The sequence below is a fragment of the Taudactylus pleione genome, unplaced genomic scaffold, assembly GCF_031769625.1.
Source record: "Taudactylus pleione unplaced genomic scaffold, aTauple2 ptg000378l, whole genome shotgun sequence".
In the NCBI taxonomy this organism is placed as follows: Eukaryota; Metazoa; Chordata; class Amphibia; order Anura; family Myobatrachidae; genus Taudactylus; species Taudactylus pleione.
In genome coordinates, this window is record NW_028284779.1 from 5,104,558 (window position 1) to 5,125,198 (window position 20,641).

General features: G+C 47.1%; 1 protein-coding gene across 1 annotated transcript in view; it reads right to left on the minus strand.

Moving 5' to 3' along the window:
* BTBD9 (BTB domain containing 9) overlaps window positions 1-20,641 on the minus strand; it is a 216,918-nt gene that overhangs the window by 54,913 nt on the left and 141,364 nt on the right. Inside the window, exon 8 of the mRNA XM_088445317.1 lies at window positions 13,110-13,299. Within this exon, the coding sequence (XP_088301443.1) occupies window positions 13,110-13,299 (190 nt within the window). The remainder of the gene's footprint in view (window positions 1-13,109; window positions 13,300-20,641) is intronic.

Below are 20,641 nucleotides of genomic sequence, written 5' to 3' on the forward strand. Positions count from 1 at the left end.
TGCTATCAGGACTTACAGCATAACTCCATGTCTATAGATGCAGCAGTTATGCGAATCAGGCCCAATGTCCTTATAACACTGGCTACCTAGGTGCATGTGTCCCATGTTATCGGGAATATTCCAGTTATGTCGGTGGAGCTCATTGGCAGCTCCCAAGTGAGTCCTGTTCTGTTATCTTACGCATATGAAGAGGGGTTGTCTCTGGGTTCTTCCATCACGTGAACTCGACTCTCCTGTGTGGTCTCTAATCGGATCGTTCACATTAATCGGAAGCCTTCATCCCGGAGGACAGGACTATGAAGAACGGCCTAATAAGTGCTGAGAGTTTGGAGAGAGGGTCTATAAACTTTCAAATGATTCTGATGCCATTAGTTATTACGCTCTCCCGTAATCTTTTATGTAGCCTAATCTCGGCAGGTTTCTGTTATTTAAATTTTAATGTTTTTAAATGGCATGAAAATGATGTAATTATTTCTCAATTACCCAGTTACAGAACACATTGAGAGTAATTTATCTCTCTCTCAGATGTGGGAGCGGCAGTCAGTGAAGCACATAAAGGCGCTGGTGACAGAGGAAAGTGCTCTTACCGAGCAGCTGATAAATGAACAAATGCATGGAAAGTAAAAGACTAAACAGCCCCCCCCCCCAATGATACCTCCGAACCACTTACTCCCTCCCCGCACTGTGTTTCAATAGCACCTCCAAACAAAAGCACTTTATCACTGAATTGTGCACCTATAGCATCTCCAAACCCACCACTTCCTGCCCACACTGTGCCAATCGTATCTCCAAACCCACCACTTCCTGCCCTGACTCCGCCTATCGTATCTCCAAACCCACCACTTCCTGCCCGGACTCCGCCTATCGTATCTCCAAACCCACCACTTCCTGCCCTGACTCCGCCTATCGTATCTCCAAACCCACCACTTCCTGCCCGGACTCCGCCTATCGTATCTCCAAACCCACCACTTCCTGCTCGCACTGTGCCGATCGTATCTCCAATCCACCACTTCCTGCACGCACTGTGCCAATCGTATCTCCAATCCACCGCTTCTTGCACGCACTGTGCCAATCGTATCTCCAATCTACCACTTCCTGCACGCACTGTGCCAATCGTATCCCCAAACCCACCACTTCCTGCTCGCACTGTGCCAATCGTATCTCCAAACCCACCACTTCCTGCCCGCATTGTGCCAATCATATCTCCAAACCCACCACTTCCTGCCCACACTGTGCCAATTGTATCTCCAAACCCACCACATCCTGCCCGCACTGTGCCAATCGTATCCCCAAACCCACCAGTTCCTGCCCGCAGTCCGCCAATCGTATCTCCAAACTTACCACTTTCTGCCCACACTGTGCCAATCATATCCCCAAACCCACCACTTCCTTTGTTCTCCAATAGCATCTCCAAACCCACCACTTCCTGCCCACACTGTGCCAATTGCATCTCCAAACTCACCACTTCCTGCCCGCACTGTGCCAATCGTATCCCCAAACCCACCACTTCCTGCCCACACTCCGCCAATCATATCCCCAAACTCACAACTTTCTGCCCGCACTGTGCCAATCATATCTCCAAACTCACCACTTTCTGCCTGCACTGTGCCAATCGTATCTCCAAACCCACCACTTCCTGCCCGCATTGTGCCAATCGTATCTCCAAACCCACTTCCTGCCCGCACTGTGCCAATCATATCTCCAAACCCACCACTTCCTGCCCGCACTGTGCCAATCATATCTCCAAACCCACCACTTCCTTTGTGCTCCAATAGCATCTCCAAACCCACCACTTCCTGCCCTCTGTGCCGATCGTATCCCCAAACCCACCACTCCCTGCCCGCACTGTGACAATCGTATCCCCAAACCCACCACTTCCTGCCCGCACTCCGCCAATCGTATCTCCAAACTCACCACTTTCTGCCCGTACTGTGCCAATCGTATCTCCAAACCCACCACTTCCTGCCCGCACTGTGCCAATCATATCTCCAAACCCACCAGTTCCTTTGTGCTCCAATAGCATCTCCAAAACCACCACTTACTTCTCACACTGTGTGCTAAGAGCTCCTCTTAACCCTACATTTGCTCCTGGCATCTGAGCCATTTTTACCTCCAAACCCACCACTTCTTCCCCACACAATGTACACCAATAATAGGGCTGTAATGTCAGTACACCAAACCTTCTAATCCGACTCCTTCATAAACAGCTAATGTCTAGTGTGACCACTTCTGTCAACAAGTAATTGTTTACTTATTAATTACTGTAGAGTATATGTCAGTAGTGTAATTAACTAAATGCAAAACATGATTTCACTGTCATGTATTCTCCAGCAGCTAATGCACTTATGCTAAATCTTACCGCTGCTATATTAGTACTTCTCACCCACCCCCTGTACTGTACCACTGCACTACCAACATTATTAGTTCTCCTCACCTATCCCCTGTACTGTACCACTCCACTACCAACATTATTAGTTCTCCTCACCAATCCCCTGTACTGTACCACTCCACTACCAACATTATTAGTTCTCCTCACCTATCCTCTGTACTGTACCACTCCACTACCAACATTATTAGTTCTCCTCACCTATCCTCTGTACTGTACCACTCCACTACCAACATTATTAGTACTCCTCACCTACCCCCTGTACTGTACTACTGCACTACCAACATTATTAGTTCTCCTCACCTATCCCCTGTACTGTACCACTCCACTACCAACATTATTAGTTCTCCTCACCTATCCCCTGTACTGTACCACTCCACTACCAACATTATTAGTTCTCCTCACCTATCCCTTGTACTGTACCACTCTACTACCAACATTATTAGTTCTCCTCACCTATCCTCTGTACTGTATCACTCCACTACCAACATTATTAGTACTCCTCACCTATCCCCTGTACTGTACCACTCCACTACCAACATTATTAGTTCTCCTCACCTATCCTCTGTACTGTATCTCTCCACTACCAACATTATTAGTACTCCTCACCTATCCCCTGTACTGTAACACTCCACTACCAACATTATTAGTTCTCCTCACCTATCCCCTGTACAATACCACTCCACTACCAACATTATTAGTTCTCCTCACCTATCCCCTGTACTGTACCACTCCACTACCAACATTATTAGTTCTCCTCACCTATCCTCTGTACTGTATCACTCCACTACCAACATTCTTAGTACTCCTCATCTATCCCCTGTACTGTATCACTCCACTACCAACATTATTAGTACTCCTCACCTATCCCCTGTACTATACCACTCCACTACCAACATTATTAGTTCTCCTCACCTATCCTCTGTACTGTATCACTCCACTACCAACATCATTAGTTCTCCTCACCTATCCTCTGTAATGTACAGATATGTCCAGTTACATCCTTGCTGCTCGCGCGGCAAATCACGCCATGCATGCGACCCCATAGGATTGCATGGTGCAATCGCAGTGTGCGCCGTAGCGTATGCGGCCGCATGGCGCGATGCGCGCACGTTTGTAGCGCAATCAGCAACAATGTAAGTGGAAGCATCTGCACTACTCCACTACCAGCATCATTAGTTCTCCTCACCTGTCCCTTGTACTGTGCCACTCTACTGCTAACATTGGGCCTGATTCAGACCCACTCGCGAGCGGCTGTCCGCTCGCAAGTGGGTCGATGGTCTGCACTGAGCATGCGCACGACGGAGGGAGCTCCGTCGTGCGCATGCGCCAGACGCGACGAGCGAAGGAAAGTCCTTCGCTCGTTGTGTCCGATCAAAGGGGGCGTGCTGTCAATGTTGATTGACAGCACGCCCCCTTTGGTGGGCGTGCCGGGGGCGTGCCTCCCTGACGGGGGCGTTCCCACGGGAACGCCTCCCGTCAGAAGCCGGCCCACTGACATCACTAGTGATGTCAGTGGGAGTGATTTTGGCTCTGATAGAGCCAAAATCACTCCGGAGCTTGCGGTTGAAAACCTCAACCGCAGGCTCCGGCTCGCAAATTCGATGGTCGCGATGGTCTCGACCATCGCGGCCATCAAAAAGCACGCTCGTATAGCCTGTGGGTGGTGACCCACAGCTATACGAGCGTCCAGGAGGACGCTCCATGAAAATGGAGCCCGGCCCTCATTCAGAGCGTGCGCTCTGCTCAGAGCGTACGGCTCTGAATGAGGGCCATTATTAGTACTTCTCACCTTTCACCTGTACTGCTGTGCCACTCTACTGCAAACATTATTAGTACTTCTCACCTTTCACCTGTACTGTGCCACTCTACTGCAAACATTATTAGTACTCCTCACCTTTCACCTGTACTGTGCCACTCTACTGCAAACATTATTAGTACTCCTCACCTTTCCCCTGTACTGTGCCACTCTACTGCAAACATTATTAGTACTCCTCACCTTTCCCCTGTACTGTACCACTACCAACATTATTAGTACACCTCACCTGTCCCATGTACGGTATCACTCTACTACCAATATTATTAGTACTCCTCACCTATGCCCTGTACCACTCCACTACCACCATTATGAGTACTCCTCACATATCCCCTGTACTGTGCCACTCCACTACCAACATTATTATTTCTCCTCACCTGTCCACTGTACTGTTTCACTCTACTGCCAACATTATTAGTACCTCACCTATCCCCTGCACTGTACCACTACCAACATTATTAGTACTCCTCACCTATGCCCTCTACTGTACAACTGTACAACTTCACTACCATCATTATTCGTACTCCTCACCTGTCCACCGTACTGTATCACTCTACTGCCAACATTATTAGTACCTCACCTATCCCCTGTACTGTACCATTACCAACATTGTTAGAACTCCTCACTTGTCCCATGTACTGTATCACCCTACTACCATTTTTAGTACTCTTCGCCTATCTGTACTGTACCACTACCAACATTTTTAGTACACCTCACTTATCATCTGTACTGTACCACTACCAACATTATTAGTTCTCCGCACTAACCCCTGAACTGTACCACTACCAACTATATTAGTACTTCTCATCTATCCCCTGTACTATAACATCTAAAAGTATTAGATCTTCTCACGTATCCAATGTACTATAACATTAATATTATTCCTAACCTATCCCATGTACATTATCACTACCTACATTAGTAGTACTCCACACATGTTCCATGTACTGTACCATTACTTATTAGAACTCCTTCATAATTCCCTGTACTGTACCACTCCACAAACATTATTACTACTCCTCATTCCCGTGTACTATACCACTACCAACATTATTAGTTCTCCACAGCTATCCCCTGTACTGTACTACCAACATTATTACTTCACCTCACCTATCCACTGTACTGTACAACTACCAACATTATTAGTTCTCCTCACTTATCCTCTGTTCTGTACCACTACCAACATTATTATTACTCCTCCCCTGTCCAGTGTACAGTACCAATACTAACATTAATACTCCTTGCCTATCCTCTGTACTCTACCACTCCACTTCCATTATTAGTTCTCCTCACCTATCTCCTGTACTGTACCACTACAAACATTATTAGTAGGCCTCCTTTATCCCCTGTACTGTACCACTACCAACTATATTAGTACTTCTCATCTATCCCATGTACTATACCACTACTAAAAGTATTAGCTATTCTCACCTATCCCATGAACTATAACATTATTAGTTATCCTCACCTATCCCATGTTCATTACCACTACCAACATCTCCTCACCTATCCACTATACTGTACCACTAACATTATGAGTTCTCTTCAAGTATCCCCTGTACTGTACCAATACCAACATTATTAGTTCTTCTAATCTGTTCCGTGTACTGTACAGCTACCAGCATTAATTCTCCACACGTATCCTGTGTACTGTATTACTACCAACATTAGTACTCCTTACCTTACCGCTAACAATATTACTAGTTGTCCTCCCCTAACCCTTGTGCTGTTTCACTACCAATATTAGTTCTCCTCACCTACCCCCTGTACCCCTACCAACATTAGTTCTCCTCAACTATACCCTGTACTGGGTATGCAATCGGGAAGCCGACTGCCTAAATACCGGCAGCCGGCTTCCCGACTGTCATATCCCGGCAAGGGCTCCCGGGGGGGACTTAGGGTTAGGCACCCCCCCCCCCGGGAGGGTTAGGCTAGGGGGAGGGAGGGTTAGGGTTAGGCACCCCCGGGGGGGACTTAGGGTTAGGCACCCCCCGGGGGACTTAGGTTTAGGCAGCGGGGAAGGGGGTGGTTAGGGTTAGGCACTTGGGGGGGAGGTTAGGGTTAGGCACCCCTTAGGAGGGTTAGGGTTAGGTTAGTAGATACTCACCTATCCACGATCGGGATTTCCAGTGCTGTCGGGCTTCCGCTGCCGGGATCTCTGCTGATGTCGGCCTGCCGTTGCAGGGAATGGCCGGCGGTATTTCATACCAATTCCCTGTACTGCACCGCTACCATTGATTCTCCACACCTATCTTGTGCACTGTATCACTCCCAACATTAGTACTTCTTTCATAACCCCTGTACTGTACCGCTACCAACATTAGTTTTCCTCACCTATCCTTTGTACTGTGCCACTACCAACATTATTAGTATCATATGATCATATGTTACTGAACCTCTCTGATTACTCTTATCAATGTCACTATGCAGCATCTTTATTGTTCCCAAACAGAGGACCACCCAAGCCTTGCTGACTGTGCCACTAGCCCTGGCATAATGCCAATTCTCAACCCTGCTGTACCAACATTTTTAGTACTCCTCACCGTCTGAAGCTAAGGAACATTTCTAACAACTCCAGGACCCTGGTCAACAGCATTTGCACATTTTAAATTTCTCCCCCACGCTGTACACCAAAAGTGCTTTTTGAAAACAACTGAACAGTCACTCGATGTCACTCACATTACATTTCATGTCAATTTTTTGGAGTTTAAATGCACCACACAGAGAAATGAAATTCTACATTTTAAAAATATGATAATAATATATAGGGTAGGTAGAAGCAGAAAAAAAATGTACACTCTAAGGCCGAGATGTACTAAGTATGAAAATGCGGTAAAACCCCCGAAAATGCAGTTTTCGGGGGTTTTACCGCATTCCTCATATGTACAAAGCACCGGAATGCATTGTTTCGTCCCGATGGGTAACGCCACCTTCAGATGGCGTTACCCAATAGAAACCTATGGGTTTCTTTTCCGGACACTCTCCCTTGAGAGGGATTCGATCGGATCCCTCCCATGAGCCCCTGCGGCCTTCTGCATATGCGCAGAAGTACGCCAGAGGGACTTCTGGGTGTTAAATCCAGAAGTCCCTCTGCCCGGCAGCATCGCAAAGGACAGCTGTTATCGGGAGAGCTGTCCTTTGCGATATTCTTGGTACATACCGCGGTATTTCCTCACCGTCCTGTGCACCAATAAACCCACCACTTCCTCACCGTCCTGTGCACCAATACACCCACCACTTCCTCACCGTCCTGTGCATCAATACACCCACCACTTCCTCACCGTCCTGTGCTCTAATATACCCACCACTTCCTCACTGTCCTGTGCACCAATACACCCACCACTTCCTCACCGTCCTGTGCACCAATACACCCACCACTTCCTCACCGTCCTGTGCTCTAATATACCCACCACTTCCTCACCGTCCTGTGCTCTAATATACCCACCACTTCCTCACTGCCCTGTGCACCAATACACCCACCACTTCCTCACCGTCCTGTGCACCAATACACCCACCACTTCCTCACCGTCCTGTGCACCAATACACCCACCACTTCCTCACTGCCCTGTGCACCAATAAACCCACCACACCGTCACCACCAGGTGCACCAATATACCCACCACTTCCTCACCGTCCTGTGCACCAATAAACCCACCACTTCCTCACCGTCCTGTGCACTAATACACCCACCACTTCCTCACCGCCCTGTGCACTAATACACCCACCACTTCCTCACCGTCCGGTGCACCAATAAACCCACCACTTCCTCACTGCCCTGTGTACCAATACACCCACCACTTCCTCACTGCCCTGTGCACCAATACACCCACCACTTCCTCACCGTCCTGTGCACTAATACACCCACCACTTCCTCACCATCCTGTGCACCAATAAACCCACCACTTCCTCACCGTCCTGTGCTCTAATATACCCACCACTTCCTCACCGTCCTGTGCACCAATACACCCACCACTTCCTCACTGCCCTGTGCACCAATAAACCCACCACACCGTCACCACCAGGTGCACCAATATACCCACCACTTCCTCACCGTCCTGTGCACCAATAAACCCACCACTTCCTCACCGTCCTGTGCACTAATACACCCACCACTTCCTCACCGTCCTGTGCACTAATACACCCACCACTTCCTCACCGTCCTGTGCACCAATAAACCCACCACTTCCTCACTGCCCCGTGTACCAATACACCCACCACTTCCTCACCGTCCTGTGCACCAATAAACCCACCACTTCCTCACCGTCCTGTGCACTAATACACCCACCACTTCCTCACCGCCCTGTGCACTAATACACCCACCACTTCCTCACCGTCCGGTGCACCAATAAACCTACCACTTCCTCACTGCCCTGTGTACCAATACACCCACCACTTCCTCACTGCCCTGTGCACCAATACACCCACCACTTCCTCACCGTCCTGTGCACTAATACACCCACCACTTCCTCACCATCCTGTGCACCAATAAACCCACCACTTCCTCACCGTCCTGTGCTCTAATATACCCACCACTTCCTCACCGTCCTGTGCACCAATACACCCACCACTTCCTCACTGCCCTGTGCACCAATAAACCCACCACACCGTCACCACCAGGTGCACCAATATACCCACCACTTCCTCACCGTCCTGTGCACCAATAAACCCACCACTTCCTCACCGTCCTGTGCACTAATACACCCACCACTTCCTCACCGTCCTGTGCACCAATAAACCCACCACTTCCTCACTGCCCTGTGTACCAATACACCCACCACTTCCTCACTGCCCTGTGCACCAATACACCCACCACTTCCTCACCGTCCTGTGCACTAATACACCCACCACTTCCTCACCGTCCTGTGCACCAATAAACCCACCACTTCCTCACCGTCCTGTGCTCTAATATACCCACCACTTCCTCACTGTCCTGTGCACCAATACACCCACCACTTCCTCACCGTCCTGTGCACCAATACACCCAACACTTCCTCACTGCCCTGTGCACCAATAAACCCACCACACCGTCACCACCAGCTGCACCAATATACCCACCACTTCCTCACCGTTCTGTGCACCAATAAACCCACCACTTCCTCACCGTCCTGTGCACCAATATACCCACCACTTCCTCACCGTCCTGTGCACCAATATACCCACCACTTCCTCACCGTCCTGTGCACTAATAAACCCACCACTTCCTCACCATCCTGTGCACCAATATACCCACCACTTCCTCACCGTCCTGTGCACCAATATACCCACCACTTCCTCACCGTCCTGTGCACCAATAAACCCACCACACCGTCACCACCAGCTGCACCAATATACCCACCACTTCCTCACCGTTCTGTGCACCAATAAACCCACCACTTCCTCACCGTCCTGTGCACCAATATACCCACCACTACCTCACCGTCCTGTGCACTAATACACCCACCACTTACTCACCGTCCTGTGCACCAATAAACCCACCACTTCCTCACCGTCCTGTGCTCTGCTGTCCTGTACTATAGCAGCAGACAGCTGTGTGATGTGCTGCAGTCCTGTTACTACATCAGCAGACAGCTGCCTGATGTTCTGCAGTCCTGTTACTACATCAGCAGACAGCTATGTGATGTTCTGCAGTCCTGTTACTATATCAGCAGACAGCTGCGTGATGTTCTGCAGTCCTGTTACTATATCAGCAGACAGCTGTGTGATGTGCTGCAGTCCTGTTACTACATCAGCAGACAGCTGCCTGATGTTCTGCAGTCCTGTTACTATATCAGCAGACAGCTATGTGATGTTCTGCAGTCCTGTTACTATATCAGCAGACAGCTGCGTGATGTTCTGCAGTCCTGTTACTATATCAGCAGACAGCTGTGTGATGTGCTGCAGTCCTGTTACTACATCAGCAGACAGCTGCCTGATGTTCTGCAGTCCTGTTACTACATCAGCAGACAGCTATGTGATGTTCTGCAGTCCTGTTACTATATCAGCAGACAGCTGCGTGATGTTCTGCAGTCCTGTTACTATATCAGCAGACAGCTGTGTGATGTGCTGCAGTCCTGTTACTACATCAGCAGACAGCTGCCTGATGTTCTGCAGTCCTGTTACTATATCAGCAGACAGCTATGTGATGTTCTGCAGTCCTGTTACTATATCAGCAGACAGCTGCGTGATGTTCTGCAGTCCTGTTACTATATCAGCAGACAGCTGTGTGATGTGCTGCAGTCCTGTTACTACATCAGCAGACAGCTGCCTGATGTTCTGCAGTCCTGTTACTATATCAGCACACAGCTATGTGATGTTCTGCAGTCCTGTTACTATATCAGCAGACAGCTGCGTGATGTTCTGCAGTCCTGTTACTATATCAGTAGACAGCTGTGTGATGTTCTGCAGTCCTGTTACTACATCAGCAGACAGCTGTGTGATGTTCTGCAGTCCTGTTACTACATCAGCAGACAGCTGTATGATGTTCTGCAGTCCTGTTACTGTATCAGCAGACAGCTGTGTGATGTTCTGCAGTCCTGTTACTGTATCAGCAGACAGCTGTATGATGTTCTGCAGTCCTGTTACTGTATCAGCAGACAGCTGTGTGATGTTCTGCAGTCCTGTTACTATATCAGCAGACAGCTGTGTGATGTTCTGCAGTCCTGTTACTATATCAGTAGACAGCTGTGATGTTCTGCAGTCCTGTTACTACATCAGCAGACAGCTATGTTATGTTCTGCAGTCCTGTTTCTAGAGTGCATTCGGAAAGTATTCACAACGCTTCACTTTTTCCACATTTTGTTATGTTACAACCCTATTCCAAAATGGAATAAATTCATTTTTGTCCTCAAATTCTACACACAATACCCCATAATGACAATGTGTAAAAAGTTTTTTTGCGATTTTTGCAAATTTAATAAAAATAAACTAAACTAAGAAATCACATGTACATAGTATTCACAGCCTTTGCTCAATACTTTGTTGATGCACCTTTGACAGCAATTATAGCCTCAAGTCTTTTTGAATATGATGCCACAAGCTTGGCACACTTATCTTTGGGCAGTTTTGCCGATTCCTCTTTGCAGCACCTCTCAAGCTCCATCAGGTTGGTTTGGAAGCGTTGGTGCACAGCCATTTTCAGATCTCTCCAGAGATGTTCAATCGGATTCAAGTCTGGGCTCTGGCTGGGCCACTCAAGGACATTCACAGAGTTGTCCTGAAGCCACTCCTTTGATATCTTGGCTGTGTGCTTAGGGTCGTTGTCCTATTGAAAGATGAACCGTCGCCCCAGTCTGAGGTCAAGAGCAGGTTTTCATCCAGGATGTCTCTGTACATTGCTGCATTCATCTTTCCCTCTATCCTGACTAGTCTCCCAGTTCCTACCGCTGAAAAACATCCCCACAGCATGATGCTGCCACCACCATGCTTCACTGTAGGGATGGTATTGGCCTGGTGATGAGCGGTGCCTGGTTTCCTCCAAACATAACGCCTGGCATTCACGCCAAAGAGTTCAATCTTTGTCTCTCATGGTCTGAGAGTCCTTCAGGTGCATTTTGGCAAACTCCAGGCGGGCTGTCATGTACTTTTTACTAAGGAGTGGCTTCTGTCTGGCCACTCTACCATACAGGCCTGATTGGTAAATTGCTGCAGAGATGGTTGTCCTTCTGGAAGGTTCTCCTCTCTCCACAGAGGAATGCTGTAGCTCTGACAGCGTGACCATCGGGCTCTTGGTCACCTCCCTGACTAGGGCACTTCTCCCCCGATCGCTCAGTTTAGACGGACGGCCAACTCTAGGAAGAGTCCTGGTGGACCTTATATAGACAGGTGTATGCCTTTCAAAATCATGTCTAATCAACTGAATTTACCACAGGTGGACTCCATTAAGCCGTAGGAACATCTCAAGGATGATCAGTGGAAAGAGGATGCACCTGAGCTCAATTTTGAGCTTCATGGCAAAGGCCGTGAATACTTATGTACATGTGATTTTGTAGTGTTTTTTTTTATTATTACATTTGCAAAAATCTCAAAAAAACTTTTTATACTTTGTCATTATGAGGTATTGTGTGTAGAATTTGAGGACAAAAATTTATGTATTCTATTTTGGAATAAGGCTGTAACATAACAAAATGTGGAAAAAGTGAAGCTTTGTGAATACTTTCCGGATGCACTGCATATCAGCAGACAGCTGTGCGATATTCTGCAGACCTGTTACTACATCAGCAGCTGTGCGATATTCTGCAGGCCTGTTACTACATCAGCAGACAGCTGTGTGATATACACTAAAGGGACTATTCTGTTATTGTACATAAACTGGAAACAAACAGTAATAATGAAGGTAGATCTCTATCCTGACAGAACGGTAGCTCCTGGGACACTGTGAGGCAGCTATAGCTCCCAGACAATAATAACTCAGACGTGTTTATTATATAGCACAATCCCTGTCACTGAGTCCCTCAGACTGTTACAGTGACCCACAGAAAGCAATCAGCTCTCATGTAAACATATATCCTGGAGCTTACATTTACTATTCTCTACAGAAGAGATGCAGTAGCCAAACTGTGGCTTTCTGGCTGTTGCAGAACTACAAGTCCCAGCCAGAGGTTGCAGGATGATAGGACTTGCAGTTCCACAATGCCTAGAGTGCCAGTGGTTGCTCTGAGAGGTCAACCAAGAGTTCCATGACCAGTATACCCTGAGAATATGGCTGTATCCTGTGTAATATGTAACATCCTATAAATTACAGCAGGGGGCGCTGTTCCACAGCTATATTCTTGTGTAGTAATGTCACAGCATACTGTATAATATGAACATGTGTTTATTATACACAATTACAGAGCTACCACTGTAATCCACAAGGAGACTGTACATTTCCTGACAAAATCCCTGTGACACCAAGGGGTAAGTGATGGCACAGCAATGAACAGCACCTACCTGATGGAGCCAATCATGTAGGGTTGGGCGAGCTGAATGACAATAGCACCACTGCCCAGCTGGTGACAGGTGTAACCGGAATCCCAGTCGTAGTTCTTTGTGTCTCCGTTCAGCAAGGCGTTACGACTGCGGCTTACCCCCTCGATCACGCTGGCTGCTTCCGCGATGGTGGCCACGTTTTCTGTAGGGACTGAAAATCCACACGTGAGTCATTAATAAGGAACCGTGTGTCGGCAAACATAACATGTTGGGTCTGCAATTCGAGTTACGCCTGGTGAGAAACTCATTCAATGTATTGGAGTAAGGATTCACGTGTCAGGCTAACAAAACCGCAATCAGTGCCGACAGGGACCTCCCTGATGCCAACGGGTGCGGTATATTAGGTCAACATATATCATGTCGACACAATGTAAAACTGGGTACACATTAAGCGATGTGTGTACCCAGTGATGCGACCAGCGGCACCCTCGCCGACGGGCGACATATAAGGTGGTCGGTACACACTAGATGATCCGGTGCCTGACCGCCCGATACGTCGGCCTCTGCCCTACATGCAGTCCAACCTGACGATGCAACTGATGACCCGATGGGAGCGCGCACTGGACAACATAGTGCATACACAAGACGATTTTGAACGATATGTCGTTCCGATGCGTCAGAATCAGGCATATCGTTCCAAAAATCCTCTACTGTGTAGGAACCTGAAGTCTAACCCTAACGCTAAAACTAAGCCTAATGGTAATGTCGATATTCTATCCATGTTGACTTTCTCCAGGTGTCAAAATTTATGATGTGGATATCACGTATGTCAGCATTGTTACATTTTTATATTATACCTTTTTTGAATGCGCAAAATCGTGTTTTCCCTCCCAGCTGAAGCCACATTACACATCCCGACCTGGACAGTCCCCAAAAGGCAAGAAGCTCATATGGCAAAGCACAGAATACCGACTATGGTAAGACCAAATTCAGACTTCTGCGCTGCCCTAGTGAACCAAGTCAAGGAGTGCATTGCTCATCAGAATTGGTAACCGGCAGAATAGGATTGGGACAGATAAAATGCCGGGTGATTCAGATCATCTATAACCAAATCGGCTACATCAGGTGCCGTAGTGACTGAGAGACAGCTTTCACATGTGCCGTAGTGACTGAGTGACAGCTTTCACAGGTGCCGTAGTGACTGAGTGACAGCTTTCACAGGTGCCGTAGTGACTGAGTGACAGCTTTCACAGGTGCCGTAGTGACTGAGTGACAGCTTTCACAGGTGCCGTAGTGACTGAGTGACAGCTTTCACAGGTGCCGTAGTGACTGAGTGACAGCTTTCACAGGTGCCGTAGTGACTGAGTGACAGCTTTCACAGGTGCCGTAGTGACTGAGTGACAGCTTTCACAGGTGCCGTAGTGACTGAGTGACAGCTTTTACAGGTGCCGTAGTGACTGAGTGACAGCTTTTACAGGTGCCGTAGTGACTGAGTGACAGCTTTCACAGGTGCCGTAGTGACTGAGTGACAGCTTTCACAGGTGCCGTAGTGACTGAGTGACAGCTTTCACAGGTGCCGTAGTGACTGAGTGACAGCTTTCACAGGTGCCGTAGTGACTGAGTGACAGCTTTCACAGGTGCCGTAGTGACTGAGTGACAGCTTTCACAGGTGCCGTAGTGACTGAGTGACAGCTTTCACAGGTGCCGTAGTGACTGAGTGACAGCTTTCACAGGTGCCGTAGTGACTGAGTGACAGCTTTCACAGGTGCCGTAGTGACTGAGTGACAGCTTTCACAGGTGCCGTAGTGACTGAGTGACAGCTTTCACAGGTGCCGTAGTGACTGAGTGACAGCTTTCACAGGTGCCGTAGTGACTGAGTGACAGCTTTCACAGGTGCCGTAGTGACTGAGTGACAGCTTTCACAGGTGCCGTAGTGATTGCACGAAAAGCAAAAGTCACATGCACATGAATAAATAAGCAGCAGAGATCAAGAAATCTAAGAGAAATGTCTGAAGTTTACATTGAAAAGGCCAAAAATAGAAAATGTTCATAAGAAAGTATGGAAACGTATTGACAAAGATAAAAACACTTTTAACCCAAAATATATAGAATGTATCAGGAAAAAGTGAGATTTAAGATGAATTAATCTAACAACATGTGGAGCTGAGACAGGGCTGCGTGCTGCAGGAGGACAGAACGCCGCTGGAAGGGGCTTGTGCAAGGAAATCAGAGCAGGTAAAGTCTTATCATTTATTTACAAAGCAGCAGCACATCCCACAGCAGTGGCGTTCAATATGGAGGCAGCGAATACGTACAGATAGAACAGACACTGGATTACATATTTGCAGAGCAACTGTGCTTAGGATCAAGGCTTGTATGCCTGGCCCACAGTACATCAAAGCTATTAAATACATTCTATATTATTCTTGGTGTCCATTAGGGCATAGTTTAAAAGATTGACAGTGTCTAGATAGACAGTCAATACTGTATGTCGACACCAGATGTTCGAAAAGGCAATAGGTTGACAGGGTCAAAAGGTAGAAGGTCGACAGGGTCAAAAGGTTGACACAGAAAAAGGTCACACATCCTAACCCTCCCCCTAGTGCTTAACCCTAAACTTAACCCTCCTCCAATTGCTGAAATATAACCCTAACCCTCCCCCAGTGCCGAACCCTCTGCCAAGTTCCTAAACCTAACCCTCCGCCAAGTGCCTAAATCTAACCCTCATCCTAACCCTCCCCCTAGTGCCGAAACCCTCTGCCAAGTGTTTAACCCAAACCCTCTGCCAAGTGCCTGTCCCTAAACCCTCAACCTAACCCTCTGCCAAGTGCCTGACCCTAAAACCTCATCCTAACCCTCTGCCAAGTGTTTAACCCTAACCCTCTGCCATGTGCCTAACCCTAAACCTAACCCTCTGCCAAGTGTCTAACCCTAATCCTCATCCTAACCCTCTGCCAAGTGCCTAACCCTAAAAATCATGGAAAACCATGTGTCAACTTTTTGAATCTGTCGACCTAAGTCCATGTCGACCTTTTAACTGTTGACCATTTGACCTTATTGACATTTTGATCCTGTTGACCATCTGGTCTCGACCTATTGACTGTCTATCTAGACATTGTAGATCTTCCATCCGGATACCGTCCATTATGATGAAGGGGAAGGAACGCGTCCTGCACTCACCCGTCACCCAATATACCGAGGCTGTGCTTCATTTCATTCTCATATCACAGAATCGGATGGGGTAAAACACACCTGTATATAAGGAGCACCTCATACAATCAGTTGTTCTCTGTGGGAGGTACAGTAGTTGTGCAATAGATATGGGCAGTATTTAATATTTTCTTACTCTATAGGTCAGAGCGTATTGATTGATTTCTTGCACACTAACGGGATTATCAGACCCAATTAATCCACCCCCGACCTGAGATGAGCAGTCATTGGCAGAAACATTTCATTCCATTGGTCTGCGCAGATGAGAAGTCCTTGATGCAACCTGCTAACACCAAGCGACAGACAGAATTCGCCGGCAGTTTCCAGGTGGCCAGTTAACAATTGGTTATAATCGCAGCACAGAACCATCTATTTATTCTGCCTTGAAGAGTCCACGTGCCACAACCAGAATTCCCATCGCCGCCCCTCCCGGCTGTGTGATACATTTATTCAAAACACCATCTGGAAGAGACACAGCTTTGGTCCCGTTTTACCCACAGGAATTTCCATCCTCAATTTGTGTCACTTTGTTTACAAAAGTGTTCTGGCAAAATGTTTCATTCTCCTTGGAATCTACGACGCCGTCTTCAGCAATAAAAGGGCTAAACTCCAACTACACCGAAATAGGACAGATTATAGGAACGTCAATGGCTGCTGCGCAGGAACCAAGTAATGAGCCCTGTTACTGTGTCTATGTGATTGGCGGATTCTGCACTGTACAGTTGGACAGCTTAACAGATGAAAAATGTGACAGGCTGACTGAGAGAGACATCCTGGGACACAGGGCCTGATTCAGAGATGCTCGTAAGCGGCCGCTCGTTCGCTCCGAGCAATGTTCGCACATCTGCGCATGCGTATGGGTTGTAATGCGCATGCGCCAACCAGTCATTGTGGTCGGAAATTGTGCGCTCGCAAAATAGCGAGTGCCTGCTAATTTGAGTGTCAGGATGAGGCGTTTGTGGGTGGTAACAGGGGAAGGAGCTTGAAAACGGGGAGTGGAGATCCGAACGCAGGCGTGCTAAACGGTCAAAACAGGCATTTTAAGGGTGTGCATAATTAACAAAGCAGCGCCATAGGCTACGTCATTTGGTTGTCTGTTAGCCTGAACTGTTCGCATGATTGCGGTAGGAAAATCCAACCGCAAGCACTGCGAGCAGTGCAGACGCCTTTCAATGTACTCGATTAATCTAATAAATAGCGGAGATGACGTATGATGCGAACGGCCAGGGGGCGTCTTTACAAAATAGCGAGCGCATGTTTCGCTCGCTCGCTCAGACATAGAGGCGTCAACAGACCGCAAAGAGCGAGCGCTCAATTTAAATAGCCGGCCCCTTTTTCTGAACGACCGTTCGCAAGTAGCGTCCGGCTCTGAATCAGGCCCACAGTCTGAGTGTTCAAAGGAGGAGACAAGAGATGTATGATATGCTAATGATTCAGGTAGAGGCCAGTAAATTGCTATATGCAGCTGTAACTGCGCCATCAGGTCCACCATGAAGACACATCAAAAATGTCTGGTCCAACACCTCACCAACACCCACCGTCAACCAACATGCAGATAAAGCTCAATGACCTCTCCAACATGCAAATAAAGCTCCATGACCTCTCCAATATGCAGATAAAGCTCTATAGCTGCATACACACACAACGATTTAGTTAATGAACGATTTTAGTAAATGATTTTCTCCCTTGAAAAAATTAACTAAAATCGTTTACTAAAGTTGTTCATTTACTATGTTCATTTAAATGTAATGAACAATTTTTTAGAACTACAAACAATTTTTGCATATTCCCTTACTGAAAATCGTTGAGTTGACAAGTCTGACTGAACTACAAACTACAAATGTGAACGCGCATGAACGAAAATCGTTCGTTTGACTCAGAAAGTGAACGATTTTTACAAACGATTATCGTTAAAAAAATCGTTGTGTGTGTATGCAGCTTATGACCTCTCCAACATCATGCAGATAAAGCTCCACTACACTCTCCAACATGCAGATAAAGCTCTATGACCTCACCAACATGCAGACAGATCTCCATGACCTCTCCAACATGCAGATAAAGCTCCACTATACTCTCCAACATGCAGATAAAGCTCCGCTATACTCTCCAACATGCAGATAAAGCTCCACTATACTCTCCAACATGCAGATAAAGCTCCGCTATACTCTCCAACATGCAGATAAAGCTCCGCTATACTCTCCAACATGCAGATAAAGCTCCACTATACTCTCCCACATACAGATAAAGCTCCCTGTCCTCTCCAGCATGCAGATAAAGCTCCGCTATACTCTCCAACATACAGATAAAGCTCCGTCCTCTCCAACATGCAGATAAAGCTCCACTATACTCTCCAGCATGCAGATAAAGCTCCATGTCCTCTCCAACATGCATTTAAAGTCTACAACATGACGACAAAGGATCATATCCTCTCCAGCATGCATAAAAAGCTCCATGCCCTCTCCAACATGCAGAAAACGCTTCATGTCCGCCCCAACATGCAGAAAAAGCTCCATGTATTCTCCAAAATGAGAAAAAAACCCATGTCATCTCCATCATGCAGAAAAAGCTCCATGTCCCCTCCAACATACAGTTAAGGCACCACTTTCCTTTCCAAAATGCAGAAAAAGCACCAATGTTCCCTCTTATGTGCAGACACAGCTCCAACTCAATAGGGAAGAATGTAGGTTCCATGGAGACAACCCTTGGTTGGAAGCTGCCATATTGTGCATTAATACAGACTACACATGAAAACAGAACCAGACTAAGTAATCATCAAATTAAAGAATAAATTGCTGCCTTAATATAGAACATAGGACTCCAAATATAAAAAAGATCAAGACATTGACAACTGGACAAACATGTAATATTGAAAAGCTGTCTCTAGAGTTCTCCAGAATGTCAAGTCTGTTTAAACACCAAAACTACTTGCAGTAACAATAAAATAGTAAACTGTTCCAGGAACTGCACCTTCCTCCTAAGTTATCCTTTAATTAGTTTCTGACTTAAAATCAATGATTTAATTAGTCACAGGAGCCTGGAAATTTATCAAAAGTCGTATTTCCTTCCAGCAACATTTCTTACATCTACAAATTGAGAGAAGTTATCTAAACAGTGAATACACAGGAGTAACTATGGTTCTGCCACAGAGGAGAAACGCCGAGCACAGCAGGCAGGCACGGCCTCGGAGAGGGTGCCGGTGCCACAGTGTAGACTGGCGCATGGATCTGGGGTAAACAGGATACACACAATGAAAACTGTATCCTAACATGAAGAACCCGGACATTAAATATTAATAATGCAGCAAATTTTACATGTGGAGTACAACAAAAGCAGGAAGAAATGCACCCAGGCTCTGTCTCCACTAAAACTCCCATTTACTCTGAGAAGCACCATGATAATTTGGGGGAGGCAATGCCCCTACCTCTGTACCCAAATACAACTCATTGATCCTGCAATTAAAGATTGGTCTGGGAAACTAGGTCTCATATTTCCACTAGTCTCATAGTGCAGTAATGCTATATTTACTATATGTTAGACAATAAAACACTATGGAGCAGGGGTATAACAGCATTCAACATGTGGCCCTCCAATAGCTGTGGAACTACCTATCCCAGCATGCCCTGACACAGTCTTAGCATGCACTAATAGCAAAACTGTGGCAGGGCATGTTGGGATATGTAGTTCCTTCTCTGAGCACTTAATATATATAATTATTTTCTTTTTGCAGGGCTCATTATCCTGCTGAAAGAGGCCTCTCCCATCAGGGAATACCGCTGCCATGAAGATGTGTACTTGGTCTGCAGCTATATTTAGGTGGGTGGTACGTGTCAGAGTAACATCCACATGAATGCCAGGACCTAAGGTTTCCCAGCAGAACATTGCCCAGAGCGTCACACTGCCTCCACTACCTTGCCTTCTTCCCATAGTGCATCCTGGTGCCTTCTATTCCGCAGGTAAACGACGCACACACACCCGGCCGTCCACATGATGTAATAGAAAACGTGATACATCAGACCAGGCCACCTTCTTCCATTGCTCCATGGTCTAGTTCTGACGCTTATGAGCCCATTGTAGGCACTTTCAGCAGTGGACAGGGGTCAGCATGGGTACTAAGACCGCTCTGTGGCTACGCAGCCCCATACGCAGCAAGCTGCGACGCTCTGCCACCTTTCTGTCATAGCCAGTATTAACTTTTTCAACAATTTGTTCTTCAGTAGCTCTTCTGCGGGGTAGGACGGGCTAGTCTTCGCTCTCATAGTGCATCTATGAGTCTTGGGCACCCATGCCCCTGTCGCCAGTTCATCAGTTGTCCTTCCTTGGACCACTTTTGGTAGATACTAACA